Source organism: Apostichopus japonicus, chromosome 4, assembly GCF_037975245.1.
Source record: "Apostichopus japonicus isolate 1M-3 chromosome 4, ASM3797524v1, whole genome shotgun sequence".
Lineage (NCBI taxonomy): Eukaryota > Metazoa > Echinodermata > Holothuroidea > Aspidochirotida > Stichopodidae > Apostichopus > Apostichopus japonicus.
Genome location: NC_092564.1, coordinates 9418660 through 9441595, shown reverse-complemented (window position 1 = coordinate 9441595; position 22936 = coordinate 9418660). Strand labels below are relative to the sequence as shown.

The 22936-nt window shown below is 38.0% G+C and overlaps 2 protein-coding genes across 3 annotated transcripts; one reads left to right on the top strand and one right to left on the bottom strand.

The window, feature by feature from the left end:
• Positions 1–358: 358 nt before the first annotated feature.
• On the bottom strand, positions 359–6433 carry LOC139966398 (UDP-N-acetylglucosamine transferase subunit ALG13-like). The gene is made up of 4 exons (XM_071969345.1): positions 6293–6433; positions 4472–4634; positions 3292–3430; positions 359–1381 (listed from the first exon to the last, which is right to left on the bottom strand). Exons 1-4 carry the CDS (start codon positions 6374–6376, stop codon positions 1270–1272), a joined length of 498 nt encoding a protein of 165 aa, XP_071825446.1. The 5' UTR covers positions 6377–6433; the 3' UTR covers positions 359–1269.
• An 84-nt stretch (positions 6434–6517) lies between these two features.
• LOC139966397 (mitochondrial glutathione transporter SLC25A40-like) lies at positions 6518–22870 on the top strand. Of its 2 annotated transcripts, none has more exons than XM_071969342.1 (11): positions 6518–6660; positions 8307–8464; positions 9017–9076; positions 9699–9805; positions 11833–11900; positions 12129–12256; positions 12411–12584; positions 13959–14068; positions 16572–16653; positions 20214–20294; positions 22319–22870. In XM_071969342.1, the coding sequence occupies exons 2-11, from the start codon at positions 8317–8319 to the stop codon at positions 22411–22413; spliced, it is 1053 nt and encodes a 350-aa protein (XP_071825443.1). In that variant the 5' UTR covers positions 6518–6660; positions 8307–8316; the 3' UTR covers positions 22414–22870. The 2 variants fall into 2 exon arrangements, with proteins under 2 accessions (XP_071825443.1, XP_071825444.1); XM_071969343.1 differs by having other exon boundaries at positions 6521–6660; positions 8277–8464.
• Positions 22871–22936: the final 66 nt, after the last annotated feature.

Sequence of the window (22936 nt, the reverse complement as noted above, 5' to 3'; positions counted from 1 at the left end):
TAATCCTTTTAACATATTAAGTGCCCCTTTTTGGTAAAAGAATATCATTTTTCTTTCTTATGATTAAAAATTACCCTAATTGGTGGAGAATTTTTCACTATAAACTGTGTCATGTTAATGAAAAACATTCACCTACTGGGTTCATGATCAAATGTACAGAGAAAATACGTTTGTCAAGTTTTGTAGTAACTCCGATATGACTCCTCAAATCAAGGTGATATGTCTTACATACATTTGAAATTTGTCAATATTGCATAATAAATGAAGACAATCATGTTATGATTCAGCTGTTCTCTCCAACACATTGAATAAGCAAGTTAAATGGTCTTTCTTGTAAGAAAAACACAACACAACAAGGTAAGTAGATGTAAGTTAGAAATATATTCCTCTATTATCATGATACACCCACGACAGAGGTGGTATTTGAGTCAGATGTCAATATGCTGTAGTAGTCTTGAGTTTAATTCATTTCTTATTGGCAGTACATTTTGTAGCAAGTTAATCAACTTCAGGAACCCACCAAGGTTACATATTTACTGTTAATCAAATGCAACCGAATTGGCTGTATAGTTTGTGAATGTTAATAAATTCAATTAGGCCACTGGTTGTACAGTTTCTAGCTAAAATACAAGCCAACCGGAACAAGTCAACTGCAGGACCCATTAACTGTCCATTTTGTCGATGCTGATCAAGTACAGGAACTCATCAATTGTACATTTTGTTGCCAGCAAGTAGACAGACCCACTGACTGGTCACTTTGTTGATGTTGATCAAGGACAGGAACCATTTAATGATCCATTCTATGGATGTTGATCAATTGCAGGAATCCATTGACTGTAAATATTGTCACTGTGGATCAAATACAAGAACTCATCAACTATCCATTTTGTTGCTACCAAGTAGAGGTACCCATGACATTTCACTTTGTTGATGTTGATCAAGGACAGGAACCAGTTAATGATCCATTTTATTGATGTTGATCAATTGCGAATTCCAATGGCTGTAAATTATGTCACTGTTGATAAAGTACAAGAACTCATCAACTGTCCATTTTGTCGCTACCAAGTAGAGGTACCCATTGACTGTTCGTTTTGTTGATGTTGACCAAGTAGAGGAACTCATCAACTGTCCATTTTGTTGACGTTGATCAATTGCAGGAACACATTGACTGAACATTTTGTTGAAGTTGATCAATTAGGAACCTTTTTAACTGTCCATTTTGTCACTGTTAATCAACTACAGGAACTCATAGTCTAAGAAGTGCAGCTACTATCTGTAACCTACAGTTTCATCCAAGAACTTAGCAAACTTCTCTGGTTGTCCTTTAGGGAATGGCTTCAGTTTAGAGACATCAAGATTATCTAAGACATCAGCTAAATTGCTGGGAAAAAGGGAAGGAAAAAAAAGGAGAAAAGAAAAGTTAGAATGGTTTAAAGAATGACTGTAACCACAAAGTAGTTCAGATATCACATGTGAAAGCCAGTGTGATCAGTCTGTGTAAGAACCAATATATAATTAGCAATTAGGAAACCTGGAAATAGGAGAAGTGGTCATTATTGATATATCTGTAACTAGGCATTCTGCATTTTTACCCTAATGTTTAATTTTGGTTCTTCAAGACTGGACCATTATGACATATGAGCAATTAACTTGTTTGTGCCTAACATCATTCTTTAATAAATTAGATTGTTGATAATCGGTCAGGGGACATAGTGTGATATAACAAATATAGTATCCTTGTAGTTCAATTAGACTATGATATGCCCAATATAGTATCCTTGTAGTGCAATCCATCTCTACAGACTATCATATGCCAATTATAGTATTCTTGTACTTCAGTTCATCTCCACACACTAACCATGCTATATATCCAGTTCTTCAAGGTCTACCTTTATCTTACCAACAGGACATGCATTTAGCTAAGCGATGACTTTAGAAAGGTCTTAAGTTTTTAATTTTAGTCCAGAAGAACAGAAAAAAAGTGTGCGCTAGTAATGTTTCCACAGATGAGCAAGTTTTCAGGTCATTCAGCATTAAGATTTTTTAAATCTCTGAAATGCTCCTTTAAGGCTAAATTGGTGAAGACCACACTCCTCAATACAGGCCTAAATGTTGACGATAATTGTTTGTTTAATTAATTCTAATAAGTCAACCAAAACATGTTTTGCCTTACACCTTCATGTAAACATTAGAGCACCTTTGGGTGACATTCAATACCATTTTATCCTTGACACATTTTTAATGCATTGTAAACATTGCTATTTAAAGCCATATCATGTATATTTCAGGATTGACACAAGGTATTACTTGCACAGTTTCACCAAAGAAAACCAGGTTTGAAAATTAAAGGAATAAAAAATTAAATTGATTGCACTTTTTGAAATCATAAAGGAGGGTGTAAGTGTGAAATTTGTTTTGATTGGACATACTATTTTGGTGAACTTGGCAGAAATTGTTAACCAAATGTTAAAAGCTCTGCTACTGTATAACAAACATCAGTCCCAAGGCCAATGTCAATGACATAATTCAAGTTTGTTACTTGCCAATAAAATACCTCTACAACACACAATGTGATATTGAAACCATTCCTTCTGCTTTGAACACCAAAATGACAAACAAGATGGCAAAAGATATGGCACTTCACCATTAATTACTTTATCAGCACCAAACATGATTGGAAAAGTTTAGAGACTAAACCTATGACCAGAGTTCAAATTGTAGCGAGACACTCCACACCTCTGAAATGAGTTTGGATGGCTCGTGCATCCAAGCTAACAGTTAATGGTGCGTCAAAGGTGGATATCAACAGAAGATACATCAAGTTCGTTTAAGATCCTGATAGCACACTTTTGCTTCGAATTGGTTAAATTTTCGATACAATACAAAAAAAATAATGCTATAACAATGCTGTACAGGAGGAGCTGGATATCTCTCTTTTCATCGCCAACAATGAAGACTATGTCCCAAAAAATGATTTGATTTTTACTTATGACTATTAAATATGTAGTGTGAAAAAGTGTCTGGGTAATGCCAACTTCAGAACTGGCTGAAATTGAATTTCTTGCAAATTTAGGTGTCGACTTGTTGGACTGATCTAAGGGATACCTGGTTTGTTTAATCTCAATCACAATTTGAGTACTTGAGGAAGTTAAGCCTGAAAATTTTGGAAGTTGTTTGGACCCACTTGAAAGTAGCAGAGCCTGTAAGTTTATACCAAGAAGCAAAACATTTGAACACTATTTTTCTAACATTGAAATCACTGTAATACATTAATAACTATGAAACAAGTACCTCGGTGTGGAGTAAAGTAAATGTCCATCTTTGTAGAGTTGAAAAGCTAATTCAATCTGGTGGTTTCCCATCAGTAGTTCATTGATGACAACAATCATTGGTTTCTTTGCCTCCATGGTCTCCAGAACACTTCCAGCACCTTGTGAAGGCAGATGGAATTTTCAAAAGAGAGGAATGAGAAAAGAACAGTGCTCGAATATGAATTTTACTATATGTGAAAGACAGCATCAGAAAGACTCAAATTGATCTTCTTACTTCAATACAATCTGCATATTAAACAAAAGTTCAAGAAAATGAATGATAAAGTCCCATTAGTTTGCAATAGTGAGATTCAGGGTAACATTATTTTGAACTGAATTGTGATATTTTCAAAGTTAAACACTGATTAAAGCTGCATTGTGTATTGCCAAATTTGTAAAATGAGGTCAGTTTACTACGCCATTACATATAATTATATGCCTTGAAATTTTCTTGTAGTTTTGCTACAAATTGACTGTGCATGATTTAACCTTATACTATTTACATATAATTGGTGCAGTGGCAGAGCATCCATACAGTCAGAGGGGGCGGATGCCCCCCCTGACGGACTCAAATGGACTGCTGGCGCCAATTTCAGCTTTTTACCACTTTTTACTTATTCGCGCTTCTTGGCTTTTTTATTGTGCTTTCAAATACCTATTGATATTTGTCACATTTTGTTGGTGTAATTTTTTAATTTGACACCTATTTATTCTTCATTTATCTGCAAATTAGCAAGGCCCAGAAAGGGTCATTCCCTGGCGATCTAGGGAGTATATTTTCTCAAAAAATGTCTGTACGTTCCGCGCCAACATGTGGTGGCGCTCCGCTTAGAAAGTGTCGAAAGAGCCCTTACTGACCATTCTCGCCCCCCCCCCCCCGGGCCAATACCCCTAGCTTCGCCACTGAACTGGTGTTAGACAATTGAGACACTGCAACATTGTCACTCCACTAGATGAAACTATCTTCACTTGTTACAAGTTAGTGATATGCAAAATTATTGTTGTTGTTCTACAAACAATCAAAAATAACTCCATCCACAAAGGAGATTGGTGAAAGGTACTTGCTGAATATGTGGATAGATCTATAACAGAACTGCCATTGTTGTTTACCGCAGACTTTATCTGGAGTAGAGAAGTGTAACATATCAAGGCCTTCTTACCTGCATGACTGATAACTAAATCAGCTGAATTGATGTCTTGAGATATGGAATCCTTGTATCGAAAATACGACAGTTCAAAGTTTGATCTATTAATTGGATTTGGTTCAAATTTGCCCCTTCCAATCTGAATTGTCACTGTTGTATATCCAAGTTCTTGCAATTTCTGGAGGAGAGCAAAAAAGGGGAAATTTTCACAAATCTTGCAAGAACTATTAACTGTAAGTATGCTTACTATAATTATACTGCACTATGTATTGTTGTAAATACTGTTCAAAGAAAAAAACTTGAACAGCACACATTGTAAACTTCAGTCACTTAGCAGAGTTAGCACTTAGCACTTAGCAGAGTCCATTAGTCCATTAGTTAGCACTTAGCAGAGTCCATTTCTAGTTAACAAGCACTGTTTATGTATAGGCTGCTTTAAGCTGCTTTGGTGTTATATCCAGGGATAATAAGACAAATGCAGAGATTTCCATATTAATACGCTACAATTTTCACATGAATATGAATCCCACATGAAAATCATGGTTTAATTCTGACTGGTTTGAAACTGAAAGTTGGGCCATAATAAAGCACCGACTTACACCATTCAAGAGGAACAGTACTTTAGTATGTATGCAAAGGTTCCAATACAAAATCTGTCTCTCACAACAAGGAAATGAGCAGATTGAAATGGAATTAAAACACATACAAGAATCAAACCACCTAACTGCATGTTCCTTCTGTGACACAGTACACATGCTCAAAGCAATTTTTATGAAGATTTTTATGTTGTGACAAAATAAAAACGGGTCAAGCCTTTTTGCACAGCAGTTGGGGATTAAAGATAAATGTTTAATAATTAACAAGTTGTTGACAACATTATCGGCTACCTTCTAAGAGCATTGCTTGAAACACTGCTTCCCACCATGCATCATTTCTACAAGCATAATGCTTTTCAGACAACCAGGCATTACTGTAAATTACTGTAAGCACTCGGAAAAAACTGTAGGAATGGAAGATTTAGATTTACATCCAAACATTTATCAAACATCATGTGTTTTGTCTGCCCCACTATATACTGTATTTATTTTTTTCATTCTAGTCAGTTTATACCGGGACTCCATTGCGATATATATTTATATGTATTTACTGCTGAAAAAGTTGTAGCCTAGGAGATTGGAAATATCACTCAGACAAAGTCTTATCAGTATTATCAGTTCTAAAGGCAGATCAATTACATTTACTGCAAGTGGTACAAGCCTATGTGTAAAATGTGTTATATACCCTTTTAACGCTGTGTGATGATTTGGAAATTCAATTTGTGGAAGTTTTTGTCAGGCCTCTTTGGATCATGTGGGCGATGGACACAAATATTTTATTCTCATGGCCATGTATTTTCTGCCTAACTTTAGAATCCGTACCATATGATAGTAAGAACGTATAGGGGTTAGGAATTAGGGCTAGCTAGGGGCAGGGAATAGGGTTAGCGGTTAGGAAGTAGGGTTAGGGAGTAGGGTTAGGAATTAGGGTTAGGAAGTAGGGAATAGGTTAGGGGTTAGGGTTTAGGAAGTAGGGAATAGCCTGGTGTAGGGTTAGTCGAATTGTACGGCTTCTAAATTAGTATCGTAATTTCTATCGGCCTAGGCTATAGGCCTACATGAGTTTATTTCCTGAGGCCTGGTACATAAGCACAAGATCCGTGCTTCTCTTCCACAACTTCTAACTTATGGTAAGGCCTAGGCTTATACTTACTACTCGTTACTAAAATACGACTGCTAGCCAGCAGAACTTTGTCGGTACTCTAATTACATTCATATACCTGTTCCGCGAACAACTTACATCACACAGAGATTCAGAGGATACCACCTCCACCAAAGTATCAAAACTTGTCGTTCCAACAGTTACAAATACTGTCTTCCCCATATTTAATTCGACCTCCGTGGTTGATGTTTTTCAAAAAAAAGCAAATTAAGAACAGTACTCAACGTACGTTGTTTACGTGCTACTGCTCATGATTTCGCAATCATGTTGTTCTACGCATGACTAATGTCAATGATCCGATTTTGTAACAGGGCCTAGAGTGGTGTACAGTATACTGCACAAGGCATGACTGGCGAAGGAAAACAAACACTAACTATTGGAAAGTTGCCTCCTGTATATGAAGAAAAACATGAAATTGATACTACTTGTGCAAAATAATTGAACAGGTGCAACTATCATCAAGACGAGTCTTAACTTTAGGATACATTTCAGGCTAGCAAGGCCGTTAGGCCAATGCGTATAAAATAGTACAGGCTTCAGCATATTAACGTTAGACTAGAGTACACGTCCTATACCTACGCTAGGCTTAGCTAGTTGAAGGCATGCATGGTCAAAATGAAATTACAGTTCGAGCCGTGCAAGGCACGGCTCCTGCAGGTAAATTAGAACTTTTTTAGGAAATACAGACAATAGCAATTTGTAGTAACGAATGAAGAGGAAGAGAAGCAGCACATAAAATTTGGAAGCTTTAAATGAGTGAAGGAAACTAGTCATATGGGAAGTTGCCCCAGACCTGACAACCCACCCTGCCAGAATGTACCCATACGCTTAGTAAGAAATAAAGAAACTAAAATATAAATACAAGTTAGGCATGGATGATACTGTATAGACTATAGCCCCAGTGCTAAGCCAGGCTATACATAGTCTAAGTTAGAACTTAGAGCAATCAGTACCATTAGTGTTACTGTTAGGGACCTATAGCCCTACTTTATATCATCACCCATGATATGGCTAAGCAATAAATAAAAACAAGCAAGTAAAATAATAATTCCCAGTGGAAACCTAGGCCATGGCTAAGAACCAGGGTCTTCTTTCTGTGAAAAGTGGCCCTTCTTAACTTACTCTCAATCGAACTAAGGCCACTTGAGTGTAACTAAATTAAACCTTTGCCTGGATACATTTGAATTTTCTTATATCCATTATTTGCACGGCTCTGCAGTCTCCTTGTGATGTGCAAATCTGAGGCACATATATAGCAACAAAGTAGTTTATCTTTTGTAGCAAAATTTCATCAAGTAAGCTGACCCCTAGAAGCCTTGTAATATCTGTTGGGAAAAACAGTACTGCTTGCTTCCAAAAAAGTATGAACAATATTACTGCTTTAAGTTTGTCAGACTTGGGTAGTTGAAAAACACTGAACAACTTTTGCTCTCTAAGAAGAAAATGATGCTAAGGCTGACGGTGGTGGTTGGACTGTGCACAGCAACAACTAGTACTTGATGACTCTTGATGATGACACTTCTATTTAACTCTAGTCAGGTTAATTTGTCAAATCAGCGTCCGTGCTAGACGAGGCAAGGATAAGCGAAACATTAGATGGTAGTCTAGTTGTAAGCACAGCTCATTCAATAAGCTGTCGTCCAACTCCTTATTCCCAACAACTGGTACATACTCTGAAGGCTGTGAATGGTTTCTATCACCCAACTATTCCTAAATGAGGAGCTGATTCATGTCCTTTCTGTGACACCAAAGTATGTTGGTTTAAATGTCCCTTTGATGAGGTTATTGTAGGTACAGTTTCACTGGGAGGGTTTAAAATACCAGATTTATGACCTCCAGGATTATCTCTGGGCTAAGGAAAAGGACACAACATGCAAACTTGGTTTGTTGCTAAATTCTGCAAGTGGTGAACTGTACTTCAGCTTGAGTAAACAAACTTCTCTGATCACTGAAGCAACTGTATACTAAGTATGGAGTCTGACACATGGATTTCGAATTATGTCATGTTGATGAACACCTGTTAAATGACTATATATTTATTTTAATTTATTATTTTTATTAGATGTACTGAACTCTGATGTCCTTTCTGCAGATAATTTCCAATGAATGACCACGAGAAGGAAAACAGCTCCAGGGTCAATAATGCGGACATAAATGTGCAGAATGAAGTGCCTGTCGATAGTGCTAAGGCCAAGATTTGGCACCAGATAATTGCGTCAGGAACAGGGGCTATCCTGACATCAATATTCAGTAAGTATTCGTTTGGCTTTTTATTACTATGTCAGTGAATAATTTATCCAGTACTTTAATTTCATGAATGATTGTATAGATTTTAAAGGTACTGGAGAAGACCACAATAATTGTGTGTCACTAAATCTCTACTCAAAGGGGATGAAGGTTACCAACTCTTACTCTCCAAAGTAGGCATAAAGTGATGTCACATTTACATCAGCTAGTCCCAATTTTCATTTCCAATTAGTTTTACTCGAACACCCCTATGAGATAAATATTAAAACTGGTTTTCTAATGTCAAGTGCTGCATCAGTTTTCAGTGGTACCTGTTTTGGCCCATTTTTCCTAGAAGATTTAATCCCATGTCATGGGAGTTACAGTATGCATACTTAAACTAATTTTCATAAAGTCATTTCCAGACTATGCCCAAAGAGTCGGAAGGGAAAACAAACACAAATGTCGCGATTGTGTAAAGAATATTCACATACTTATGTAGTCTCGTATATTTATATTCTGCTTTGTGTTGTTGTGTGTTTATGTTGTATTTATGTTCCATTCATTACATTACAGTGACACCACTCGACGTTGTCAAGATTCGTCTACAGGTCCAAGCAAAGCCACTGGCCAGAGGTAAGGTTTTCTTTTCCCATAGTTGAATACTTCATTAAAAACAAATAAAGGTGTCAGTTTTTCAAGTGCTCTAATAACTTGTCCAAATAGAATTTTTTGTATTGTTTGAAATTTTCCATCTACCTTTATCATTGAGTTTCATCCATGGTAGTAGTGAAAAGTTTGATGCAAATTTTTTATTGGTGCCTATATGATTTAGTTGCAATACCGTTCAAATTGACATACCTTTCCAAGAGAGGCATATTAAGGACCCATAAACATATAAATCACAACTGCATGAAAATCACTTTATTAGAAATTCTTCTTAACAACATTCTGAGAGATAACTCTTGCATTATGTCTGCTGCATGCCTCTATCTAACATGCCCCCACTGTTACATCCCCCTCCCCAGTGAAGTCAGGCTCCTTTTCCTCTGGCTGGTTCTAGTGAAGTTTTTTGATTGTCTACTCTTTTTTAAATTTTTTTCCGGCCATCCTGCAGAAGCTGTGGTGCAAAGCACAGCGCGATCAGGCTTGCCCCTTCCCTCCCCCTCCCCCTCAGCCTCCCCTCCGTCCTGTGTCAGTAACGACCATGCCAAGCAAATTTGCACATCTCTATAGTATATCATTTGATTTGCACTAGGTGATTGCTTTATATATTGTAATGGACTGATGGACCATGTATGCACTTGTCTCAATGGAAATGGAAAACCCTGGTACAAGTCTCCGGGACATTTCAACGGAACCATGGTTAGTATACAAAGAAAAGCTTAGGAGTTATTGACCCCAAATATGCTAGAACCTTTCATAAAGAATGGTCATGCATGCTCAAAAGTTAACAAAAATGTTTACTGCCACCTTCAAAGCATCTGAACATTCTATTGTGACAATTCTCCACCAGGGGCGTATCCAGGGGGGGCGCAACAGGCGCGCGCCCCCCCTATTGGCCGTCACCAAAAAAAAAGTTTAGCAAAAAAAAAAAAAAAAAATTGATGACGACCTTTATGTGAGATGTCGGTGATTGCTCAACCCCCCCCCCCCCTCCCGTATGCTTTATTTTTTGTTTGCCAAAAAAAGGTTCTGGCGAAGTTCGGCGGCAAAATAGTTTTAGAAACATAGATGGTAATTGTGTTTGTATTATCACTATAAACACTAAGTGACATGCCAGCCATACTAAATTGTGCATTTTGTGTCCATATTTACTGGAAATGTTGCTTATTATTAAGGTCGAAAAATGGATCACATATGGCCATGGGCGGCGATCCTGGGTGGAGGGGGGATATATCCCCCATGAAAATGGGTGGAGGGGATGTAATGCACCATACCCCCCCCACCAAATGCCAGGGATAAGAATATTTTCATGCCTACATTTATGCATCTTCGTTAATGTACGGCTCTTTTTTAGCTTCATTTCTCGCCTACCATAAACGCAGTGCGATCTTTTCAAATAAAGCGTCTTTATAAAGCAAAAATAGTTGACTGTAGGCTTCATTGGCCCTATAACAACAAAATGTATTATTGCGCCCACGGTATTGATATAGTACATATATGCACCCTCATAGTATTCATGTAGGCCCTATAGTAGGCCTACACACGTACATGTTCCCTCGAACAGCTGAGAATCTCATGTAACCAGGGTAATGCTTAATACACGTTTCACCTGGATGCCCTAGCAATCGGTACCTAGGAATGTAACTATGTGTAATTGTGTATTGCATGTGTATAGGCCTATAATAGCCTGCATGAGGCCATTTTCTTCATCGAATAATATAAAAGAGCTCTCGAACATTCTAACGTTGCGCCTGAAACAAGATTGACAGGGGCAATTTTCCCAAAATAACACCCGAAATTCCAAAAAAAGTATTTTGGATCCTGATTATGAGATATTTCGGACATGACATCCCTATTTTAAAGTTGGGTATATGCCGCTTGGAAACCTCGGGAAGTGCCGTTTCCGGCCATCTAGAGGGTTTGTTAATCCCAAAATTTTCTTGTACGCTTCGCGCCAACTCATGGTGGCGCTACACTTAGATAGTCAACAAGGTCATATCCCCCCCCCCCACTCAGAAGTACGGACCGCCGCCCATGCATATGACACCATTTTGCATTTCAGCCCTTCTTCAAAAGCAAAAATTGTACACCCCTCCCCTTAGACCCATCCCCCAGGACGGCGACCATTCATGCCTGACGCCCCCCCTATTGGAAAATCCTGGATACGCCCCTGTCCACTGTCTTAGAATAATTTTGTATGGCAAGAAGTGAATGTTCAGTTGATAATTATAGGCAATTTAGGCCAAGTCTTGAACTTTTAATGATGATCTTTAAGGGAATAATGTATTTATTTCACATTTTCGTTTGCCTTCTATTTTCACCCTTTAATTTTAAATCAGCTTTTCTTGTTAGTTTATAAGTCAATTCCTGACTTGTAGTCTTATTGTTAGTAAAGCAGTCAAGTATGATGTACGATTAGTAATTTATATGTAACATGTCGTATAAACTAAGAAATGGCTGCAATTTGAATGTACCAGTAGCACATGAAGTTTTTGGAAAGTGACATACTCTTTAAAGCTGTAAATGGTGATGAGACATTGTTACTACCAAGCGTAGAGCCCAGACTACTAGAGGATGTGCGGGAGAAAGTCCTAACCACTCTTTCATTGTATCAAATTGTAACTTCACTTGTAACAATTTATCACATCAAAGAGTCAGTTCGGCCTGCATTTGTTAACTTTGTTCATCTGTAATCCATGTTTTTCATCTCTCTTTTGTACGTACAGGATGCTATGGTTAAGATTACTAAAAATGAAGGCATTACAAGGCTATGGAGTGGCCTCCCACCTACACTGTGAGTACTCAATTTCATGACAATAGATTCCCCATTTAAATTGAAGTTTACAAACTTGTAGAATTGTTTCATACCTATAGTGGGATGGTGGGAGGTGGGGGTTAAGTTGGGGAGGGGGGGGGGCTGTCAGGGGTAATCAACATATCAACATAGATGATATATTGATAATTATAAAACCTACCTCATGTTTCCATTAAACTGTCATTCATGCTTTATCTTCCATTTTAGACTGATGGCTGTCCCTGCAACCGTCCTTTACTACACCACATACGATCAGCTGAGAATACACTTCCTTCAAAAGTTTTCACATGAAAATAGAATATATGCTCCAGTATTAGCCGGTGGCATTTCCAGAGGTAAGAGATTCCTTGCTTTCCGGGGAAACAGAATTCAGGTTCTTGCGGGGTAAAAGGGAAAAGAAGTATTAATGAAGGCTGAAATGGACCAAGCTAGTGTATTATGCTAGCATTTCTTGTTGTATTAATGTAATGTGTTTACTTTTATCTCCAGTTTTTGCTGTTTCAATCATCAATCCATTGGAGTTAATCCGTACAAACATGCAGTCAAAGCCGCTATCTTATGCCGAGCTGGTCAGTTGCATTAGGACTGCGGTAGAAGTTGATGGCTTCGTATCCCTATGGAGGGGCCTCGGTCCAACTTTACTCAGAGATGTGCCTTTTTCTGGTCAGTTGCACTATAGTAGCAAATGTAGTCACCACTAATTAAAAAATTGGAATATTTTATTCCGTTGCATCAGCATTTATGTATCAAGTTTCTGTTTACCACAAGAAAATAGGAAAATTTTAATAGAAATCTATGTATTTTTTCGACTCATCCAACCATCAATGAACTCCACTGATCTGTTAAACTGTCCAAATAGAGGTAATTAGTTACATTTAGATTAAAACGATTTGCTTAGTTATCACACGAAGTTTGCACAAACCTCTTCATGTCTGAAGTAAAATTTGAAATTGATTATAAAGACACAGAGAACATTATCTGGTGTAAATTGTATGTCAACACTCCCCACCTGCCCCCCTCTCCACCCCCTTACCTTGGATTTTATCTTTAGATTACATTTCCTGTAGTGGTAGATTGATTTTCAAGAGAAATCGAGACTATATTTGGGCATTCATTCCAGATTTGGAAGTTTTGTATATAATCACAGCATATTATTTTTGATTGAGTTTGACACAAACCAAACATAGCTATTGGTCTATGTGATATGGATACCTGTCATGAACAACTCCCCCCTCCCCTTCCCTACCTCCCTCCCCATCTCCATCGCAGAGGAGACACAAACCCTACCATCATTCATGTGATACAGAAACCTGTCTTGAACAACTACTAAATATGACATCATTGACCCACATGTGCTTCAATTGTTTATGTTTTTCTTCATTTTTGCAATGTTAATTTTCTATAATTGAGATGGGTTTCGCAAATGCTGACTCTAAAATATGGAAGCTGGTTATTGTGATCTAATGATAGCATTGGTTTCAGGGTCAACACATTAACACTCCATCTTGAAACAAAGAGAAAGTAAGCAGTTTCAGATCCTAGTGGTAGTATGTATGTATGTATGTATGTATGTATGTATGTATGTATGTATATTAGATCCTCCTGCAAGCAGGAACTCGCGAAGAAGCCTAATTGGCTTATCAAAGCCGCAAGCTGACCGAAGCCAGTCTCTTACATTCATATTTAACGTCCATGATTATGAATTGTTAATTGTCAACAACTCTGTAACTGGACGACATACATTAATCTGGGAGTGACTCGAACACTAATGACTCAAACATTAATCTGGGAGTGACTCGTATGACATCCTAAGCTTCCAGACATGACTTGTAAACAAGGATATCTCTGTCCCAAACAGAGATTTTTCTTAGCTGTGAGTTGTTCTTCGAAAGCTCTGTCATGTAAGCTGAAGATGATGGTTTGATTTTTGACCCCCCCTCGTTAAAATCACATATAAATAAAATCAATTAAATTCACAGGCCAGGAAAAGGTCAAAATAAGGCAATTTAATTTTATGTCATTTATTTTCTTTTACAGCTATTCATTGGTTCTTTTATGACTATTTTCGTACAAAATTACACAAGTACTTGGACAGGGACATCCCTACTTTTTCCGGGGCCTTCATCTGTGGTGCATTATCTGGCACAGTGAGTTTGCTCATATCATATTATCACTCTTGGATTGTCAGTTTTATGTATTTTATGAAGGTAAGCTGTTAGACCACCAGACTCCTGTGAACAGATGTTCAATTAAACTTGCAGCAATTAAAATTGTTGTGTGCATTTAAATTTTGGCCTTGGTATACAGCATAACTGGTTTGTAAAGGGAACAAATTTTGAATCTCTGAGGAAAGGCTCTTACAATTGTGATACACAGTCACAGTTCTCACTCTGACCTCTGACTCGGGGAAAGCAAATCTTGCATCAACCTAGTTACATTAGCTCTTGACTAGTCCTCCGGGCCTTTATACACTTATAGCGAATTGGAGAAAATCAAATAAAAAATAATAAAATGAGTGAAAGTAAGTTGGCCTGACATTTCTATCCTAACAGGATCTTCTTCAGGATCTTCTTTTTTTCTCCACACTTTTCTGTCTTTGTCCTTCTCCAGTTTATTCCCTACCCCATTCCTTTAATCCTCTCTTTGTCCCTCCACTGTTCATCTCCTACCTCTCCTCTTCCCCTGTTGCTTTCTTCTCTTCATCCCTTGCCTTCTAACCCCCTTTCATCTATCTCTTTGTGTTCACCGTGCTCATTAACCTGTCTGTATTTTGTACATGTTTTTGTCCCTTCTGTTACTGTTACTTGTCATTTAGCCTTTGAAGAAGATCCTGCTAGGATCGAAACGTCAGGCCAACTTACTTTTACACATTTTCTAACACAGGCTCTGTAGTGGATGAGCAGTTTGCTAACAGCTTTGTTTTATTTTGATAAAACCCCATTTGTGTAATTCTGAAAAGCTGTTTCTAGTAAACAAAATTTCAGTTTTACTCTGCCAAAGAATATATCTCAGCACACACAGGACTAGTAAAGTGTTCCAAATAACATCGTTGTGCTGCTTAGCTCTCTATGGCATAACGATTATCTTTGGGGCCTGGGGGCCAAGATTTAGATGAGGCCTTAATAGCGGGACAAGCACTTATGCAATAAAAATCAGTTCCCACATCCTCTTTGTGATACTGAACCAGTCACTTCTGAACGCAATGTGCTATCGGTACGGTTATGTTCAAAAGCTCAAGACCCCATGGTCCAGGGCCTTGCCTGCTACACCACTGAATGCTAACTACCTGTTCTAGAATAGTTCAACAAGGCAGATGCCCTTGGTTTGCTAAATATGCTGTGTTCTGGGCATGTATGTTGTCTGGAACAAACCGTACGTCAGAACTGGTCTCTGCACTGTTAAGTCAAAGCATTAATTAAAGCTCTGGTGTATGCATTGTGGATAGGCCCTAGTAAGAGTAGCCCCCTCTACAGTATATACATGTGGCATACTATCTCCATAGACATTGTATGTCAAGGGTATAAGAAGGAAGGTGTTTCACCCTGTACATTCTGTAAACTGCTAAGTATGATATTCAGTCAGAAGAGTTTCAACTACCCATGCTTTCCGAATCAAAACCAGTTCAAGGTCAACTTTCTGACTATAATTTAGTATGTGGTTAGAAAACCTCACCCAATCTACAGCTTGGTGTTTCATGCCGGGTACCTGTTACAGAAAAAAAGCAAACAAATTTAACTGACTGTTATTTCCTGTTCTGGTTTTGACATGATGATCTTTTAAACCTCCTTGTTTGCCTTTTATTGATGGTTTCTGCTGTATGAATGTTCAGTGACGGGTCTTTCAATCTGCATTCTTGTAAAGAGATTTATTCACAGGGCCCCAAAAAGCTAAGTATGTGGCAGTGACTTGCCCCAAAATGGAACATTTTCCCTGAAATAATAAGGCAATTTATTGCTACAGGGTAAGCAGTGCTCTGTTTGAACATCTGAATAATCACATGGTACTAATTGTGACTGGTTATAAATACCTCTACACACACGTTAACTTATCGGATGTTGGAATTTAAATTAAGCATAATAAAATACACACTCAGTATCATGTTTACCATGTAGGTGTAATAGCTGCAATGGAAAGGATAAAAAGGCGATTAGTGTTTTTAGCAAATACTGTTTGAAAAATGTGCTTGGGTGGTCATTTTAAAACACATTGCGACAGCTGATTTCATTGTTACTAACTGTGCTTTACAGGACAAACTTTATAAAATTTTACTCCTTCTTCAATTTCACAAGTATAATTTTCCCTTTTTTTAGTTAGCCTACAGGAATTTAAAACAGTTGACCTTCCTCATGGGGGAAGAAATGTTTAGTTAAAAATAGTCACAACCCTTGGAACTTTTAGATCACATCAGTAGCCTAGATTGAGCTCTTCAGTAGAAGTGGACAGATTTTTTGCATTATTCTGTTTATTTTAGTGAATTTATCAACCACTTCCATCAAACAACTCCCCCCCCCTCTCAAGAAAACAAGATAAGAAATACAACAGTACAAGGACTTTCATGGCCATTTGAAAATGGATGACTGTGAAATGCATACTTGTCAATAATTTATGCAGAAATTCTCAAACCATTTAATAATCGTTTGATTTCAACAGATTGCTTCCATCATGACACAACCCTTTGATGTCGTCAAGACTCAGCGCCAGGTAGAATTGGGGGACAGGACATCAATGAGAAGTAAGTGACACGTTTGGTAGGAAAGATTGAAACATCTTGAGTCCCTGAAGGCAGTCCATGATCGAACAAGTAATGTTACACTTACGGGGCAAATTATTGCCACCGAAGCCCTTCCAGCCTCTCCCCCTCCCCCCCCCTCCCAGTACGAAACCATTGTTTGATTACTTTCAGTGAACACACTATTTTACTTAGTACCCGACACTTTCAAATGTTTATGATGTTGATTTATGGTGAATTGATTATTAAGTAGGTTGTGATGCCTAAGTAACCTCAAAACAAAAGTTTTTTTTTACCATGACTTGAAGTGAGGGCCGGTGGGGGGGGGGAGGGGGGAGGGTAGATCAAGATCAATTTCTGAAATGTACGGTCTCATAGAAGTTTAAATTATGAGAGCAGTAAGGCTACATGGCAAGCAACCTCTAAGCAATTTGACTTCATTGCCAATTTGAATGAAATCGACAATATGAGCAAAAGTGTTCATGGGAAATTCATCAAGGTTTTCCAAGCTTGGTTTCAATCATGTCAATAATGCAAGGTTAGTGATCACCAGCAAATCTAATTGATAGTTGCCATGCATGTCAGCGAGAGAGAGACATCACTCAATGTTTATGTTCGTATTAAATTTACACTCTAAAGATTGACGCATTACTGTTCATATTTACGATCTATTAATTAGTCCTGCTTCTGTAATATCAGGTGGCCTTAGAGCAGTGGGATGGTTTCAAGAACGTCAATAGTGCATGGGTACCAGCAACTCAAATTTATATTTACCATCCATGCTAGAGAGATATGGGCATAACTCAATATTTCAATATTTATGTTGATATTAACATTGGCATATGTCTGTACATATTAATTATTCGTCCTGCTTCTGTAATATCATGACCATAATAGTGTCATACTCAATCTGTGCAATTTATGTTTGGCTGGGTATAACTGCTGCAAACAGAAACAAAAATAGCAAATGTTGAGAGTGATTGTTGAGATTTGTTTTGAAAAGTTAATGCACTTTTTGAAGTTTCTAAGTAACTGCAACAACATTTATGCAGCAAACTAAAATTACAGTTTCTATTCAAGATTTTATGCCTTTTTGTTAGCTTCTGTCATGTTTGATATTAACTTCTGGTACTTCAAACATGTTTCTTTAATGATTTGAGCATTCTCTCGTCAAAACTCATATTGTCTCCAAATTGTGACCCCAGATTTCACCAGGACAAACAATTAAGCATGTTTACATGCTACACCTATTGTTTTCTAGTTGAATCTCCTTTTTCCTTAAATTGGTTAAGACAAGCTTATGTTTTTTTCAGTTTGGAAGCTTCTATGATTTGTTTTTTTACAGCCTGCTTTGGCAGAGCTACTATTCAACTAAAATGGTTAATGTACCATTACATCCCTCTTACTCTGACCCAGATCTATCAGTTTGACAAAAGGTAACCAGAAAACACTTTAGGGGTAATGAATACAAAAACTCTCCACCCCAAACAAAGCTCCAAACTTAACCAGGAGAAATAATAATGGTCTCCGGAATCACGGCTGAAACGTCCCAACACCCTATGGCCCTGGTCAAACTGTTCAGGAAAGCCAAACCCAACACCCTAATATCCTCCATCAGAAGCTTGAAAAACTCTTAAAATTTAAATTACACCAGGAAACCAAGAATCTACAAATTCTCTTCTGATAGACTGATACCATGGCCACAAGATACAAAACTTGGTAAACCCTTCCACAACTGGTTAAACAATTGCGTCCAAAATATTACTCTAGTGTCCTTTGTGGTATTAACCCAAGTGTTACCGACAACGGAAATTAAATAGAACTTATTGATCAGAGATATAAGCCAAATTATGTTAAAAGATTAATCAGTAAGATAACCAACAAACAAATTTAAAATTGAAGTTAGATCCCCCCCCCCTCTCTGACAGAGATGACCTTGTCAAAAATAGCCTGGAATGGAAACATAGTAAGCTTTGAACTGAACCATATCTTTGATGAATGGCTTTTCTGTGTCAGGATTTGACCTTTCCTCTTTTAAGTGGCTGAGAGGATTTTCCACTTTCACTAATAACTGTTATCTGTCATCAACGTTTTAGAAGGGTAAATACCTTTGCAATGATCAATTTATCTGGAATTCATTTCTGACGTCTCTGGGACCTTGAATTCAGGGCACATTTTCCTCATGTGCTCTATCAGTCAGGTGATTCCATATACAGTATAAACTTATAAGGCAAGGAATCACCAAGCCTGCTGGCTTTCTGGTAGGTGTTCCTACAGGTCCAAATTACAAGAATGCCTTCATAAACCATATTGATAATTTTATTAACTTGAACCCAGCATATTTTTACAACCAATTTTAGTGACATAACTGTTCAAGAGAAAGAAACTACTGCAATCCCTTTCAACTCAGAGATGGTACTGCCCAAGGCTCAGTTCTAAGTCCCCTTATATACAGTATTTATGTAAATGACATCAACGACAATAATCTTAAGTCTACTCACTTCAGCCAATTCGCCGACCATCTCACTATCTGGCATTCCTTTATGTGTTAAAGCCATTCAAGGATTCTCTGACATCATTAGCTCTTGGTGTAACCAGTGTAGAGTTTTAATAAACCCTGATAAATCAAAATTTGTAACCTTTAAATAACCTCTTGCTAAAGAATTGACTGGCAAATACAACAAAAAAAAAACATTCCTCCCAGTTAAGGCACGGTTTTCCTTGATCCCCAATATTGAAGACGTCTTCCTCAGGTACCTAGTTTTAAAATGACATGCTAAGAATAGATTAGAATCTTCCCTTGACAAGCACAACTTTATAAACTGGGAGGAGGCTTTGGCTCTGGCAAAGGGAGGGGGGCCGGGGGCGGGGGTTAGTTTGAGAATTAGGAACCTGGTGGCTAGAAGACTTGTAAGTCAAACTCAGGAAGTAGAGTTTTACTTTCGTGGAACAGCCCAGCCACTGCAAAGGGAAATTTTTCTCTTTCTTTTATTATGTCTAGGTAATCATGGGAGGTTGGTATTTCCAGGGCTGGGGCAGCCTCCCAGTGAAGTCAACTTCCCCCCTCCTCTGGCTGTCACTAGTTTCACTTTGTCTATTTTTTTGTAAACACTTTTTGTCTGAGAATTATTTACTTGTCTTCTTTACTTGTACTCTATCCTTGTTTGTTTAATTCCATTTTGTCCTAACCTGCAGGAGCTATGCTTTGCACTGCTGGATCAGACCTGTCCCCCCTCCCCCTCCCCCTCCCCCATCACATTGTGTTCCCACTGCTACTTTTATATCATGTGGGCTTGTGGGGGAAAATAAAGCTGTCCAGTATAAACCAATTTCACAGCAGTAAATGACTGTTTTACACAGAGCCATAGCCCGATATACTAGAGTATGACTGGAGCCCTCAGAGGTCCTGCAGGCAAGACAGTATAGCATAGGATTTTTTCTTTTCTGGGGGGGGGGATGGGGCTTGGGTGTTGGTAGGAGGGGTTGCACATGAATGGTTCTGAATGCATCATTAAAAATTTCTAGATTAGTTTTCATGATTTTTCTTTGCATTTCTTCGACAGATACCAAAGGTAATGTGCAGGGCACCAAAGATGTCCTGATGCATATTTATGCAAGCAGAGGAATCAATGGAATTTATGCTGGTGAGAATTCTTCACAATAAATACAAATTGTGTCTTTATTAAATTAATGGTATTGATTTTAAAAACAACTTGTAATCTGTGGGTAAAAGTAAAAATAGGTCTTAGTTTAGGCTGATTCTGATATGTTAAGGTTCACAGATGTCTTTGAAAATTTTGAATACTGCTTGCTGTGAAGCAAAACAAAAATTTGTGTAAAACTTCGACACTAGGTTTTATCACAATATCTATAAATTTAAGACAAAATTGACTCTTCATAAAACAAAAAAGGTACCTCCCAAGCTACAAGAAAACTAGGAGCTGTTTGAAACTTTAGATAATGCTTGCCATTGTTTGCTAGGTGTGGCCATGTCCTAGCAGCCAAAAAACTTCCAGAGTTGTTTATTTTATTGCCCATTTTCTTCGTTTGAGACACATGGCAACACACCATATCAAAGAGCAAAAGCTGCTGCAGGCCTGTGTAGGTAAATAAATTAATATTTTAAATACACATCTATATCCCTCGAATCAGTCGACTCGGTCGCCTAGAGTTTGCCAAAAGTTCCTGATGAGTAGGGCATGGATTGACCGATATCTTTCCTCTTTGAGACCTTCATAATTGGGTGGGAGAAGTTCACATTTGCAACTCACTGAATATGATCAAAGTACACCACCCGGCTTGTTCTGATAATATTTATTTTGAGTTATGTTTGTGGTCAACTCCACCGATGCGAGATATTTGCTGGTAGACAAGAAACGGTTGGAACTATGCCAATTGAACTTTTGCGATAGCAAAGTATCTGGTATAACTGTTGCTCAAAAACCATTTGTTGCTCAGTCCCAATGAAAGTTGTACCAGTTGATGTTATAGAATTATATTTGAAATTTTTTTTAAAATTATCTTTGCTTCAATTGTTACAATTCTTTAAAGTATCTGTGGTTTGTTGTCGTTTGCCGGACTTTGCTGGTTTAAAGATGAAGGTGCCTCATGACTAAAATATGCTTGAAATATACTAATAATTAATTGCAGTTGATGTTTGGGCAACGGGGACATCTTTGCAGTGGTTTGTTAAAAATCTGAAGAGTATCATATTAGGGAGGATGAGATGTTGTAGTTTCTTTTGCCAGTTGGGCCATGTACAGCTATGTCAGTTGCCATAGCAACAGGGTGGGCCATGGTAATGTTTAATTTTCCTGAGTAGCTTCTCGCTGTGGGTCATCTATCTTGGGGTACCCCAGGGTGGCAGGAAGTCTATTGCTGATTGTCTCCAAACTTGGTGGGATGGTACCCCACGGTGAACCCTTGGAACAGGCCCCTGGAACCAAAGGTCAAATTTAGTTAAAATCAAATTGTCAAGTAGTACCTTCCTTCAATTGTCAGATTGCGTAGCTAATAATTAATTTGGTTCATTTGAAATCAGTGTTTGCTCGCGATGAGATTTGCAACTTCATGGATTGCAATCTTGTTTTAATGTTGTGAAAGTCAACAAAGGTTGGATGTAGATAACAACAATCCAACATAAAACTTTCTGTCTGAAAAATGAGTTTCTCTTGTGCTATCCAGTTTGCTGACATCTGGCTCAACAACTGAATCAGTTACTCAGTCTTATGGCCTTGCAACTGAAAATGTTCCCCCCTCCCCACCTCAAGAGAAAAATGTACCTATTATCCTTACTGTTGTTGGTTTCATGATATTAATATTGGTTGTTTATTTTGTGAGTAAACGGCATATCAACCAGCTGTCAACCATACAAACCTGGCTTACCTTAAATAGATTCAGCTGTGTCAATAATCGTTGATTTCCCCTGCCCTCCCCTCCCACCTCCCCATAAACCTATTGCTCTTACTTTAGGCAGTTACATCATTCAAGGTTGAAGTATTAATGCTTGTTAGTCCTTGTGGTTTGTATGGGTGAACATTTCTCTGTAGCAAGCAATGCTGTCAGCCAATGCTAAACTTTGACGTACAACTTGTCCATCTTCGATATACAATGTCTTTCTTTATTACATATATGTAAATTTCTTGCTATTCTCTGGTCACCTTTTCAGGTCTGTTGCCAAGAATAGCCAAAGCCGCACCTGCGTGTGCGATCATGATCGGTACTTTTGAGTATGGAAAGAAATTCTTAAGCAAGGAAGTATGATCGACATGAGATGCTTCAGGCTGTCATATGTTACCCAATGGAAGATAACAGCACATGACAAACCCAGTGAGTGTGTTTGAGAATGGAAAGAAATTCTTAAATAAGGAAGTATGATCAACAACATATCCTTCAGGCTGTCATATGTGATGCAATGGAAGATAACAGCACATCACAGGGATGATGACTATGAGTATCTATGAGTAGATGAGTATGGAAAGAAATTCTTATGCAAGGAAGTAGGATCAACATGAAATGCTTCAGGGTGTCATATTTTGACCCAATGGAAGATAACAGCACATGACTAACCCATTGAGGATCTTTGAATATGGAAGAAGTCCTTGAGTATGGAAAGTCTTTAGCAGCAGTATATAGCCAGCCATAGCAGCAGTCTATAGCAGTCTTAGCAATAGCCTATAGCACGGCATAGCAACAGTCCTATAGCATGCCATAGCAGCAGTCTTATAGCACGCCATAGCAGCAGTCCTATAGCATGCCATAGCAGCAGACCTATAGCATGCCATAG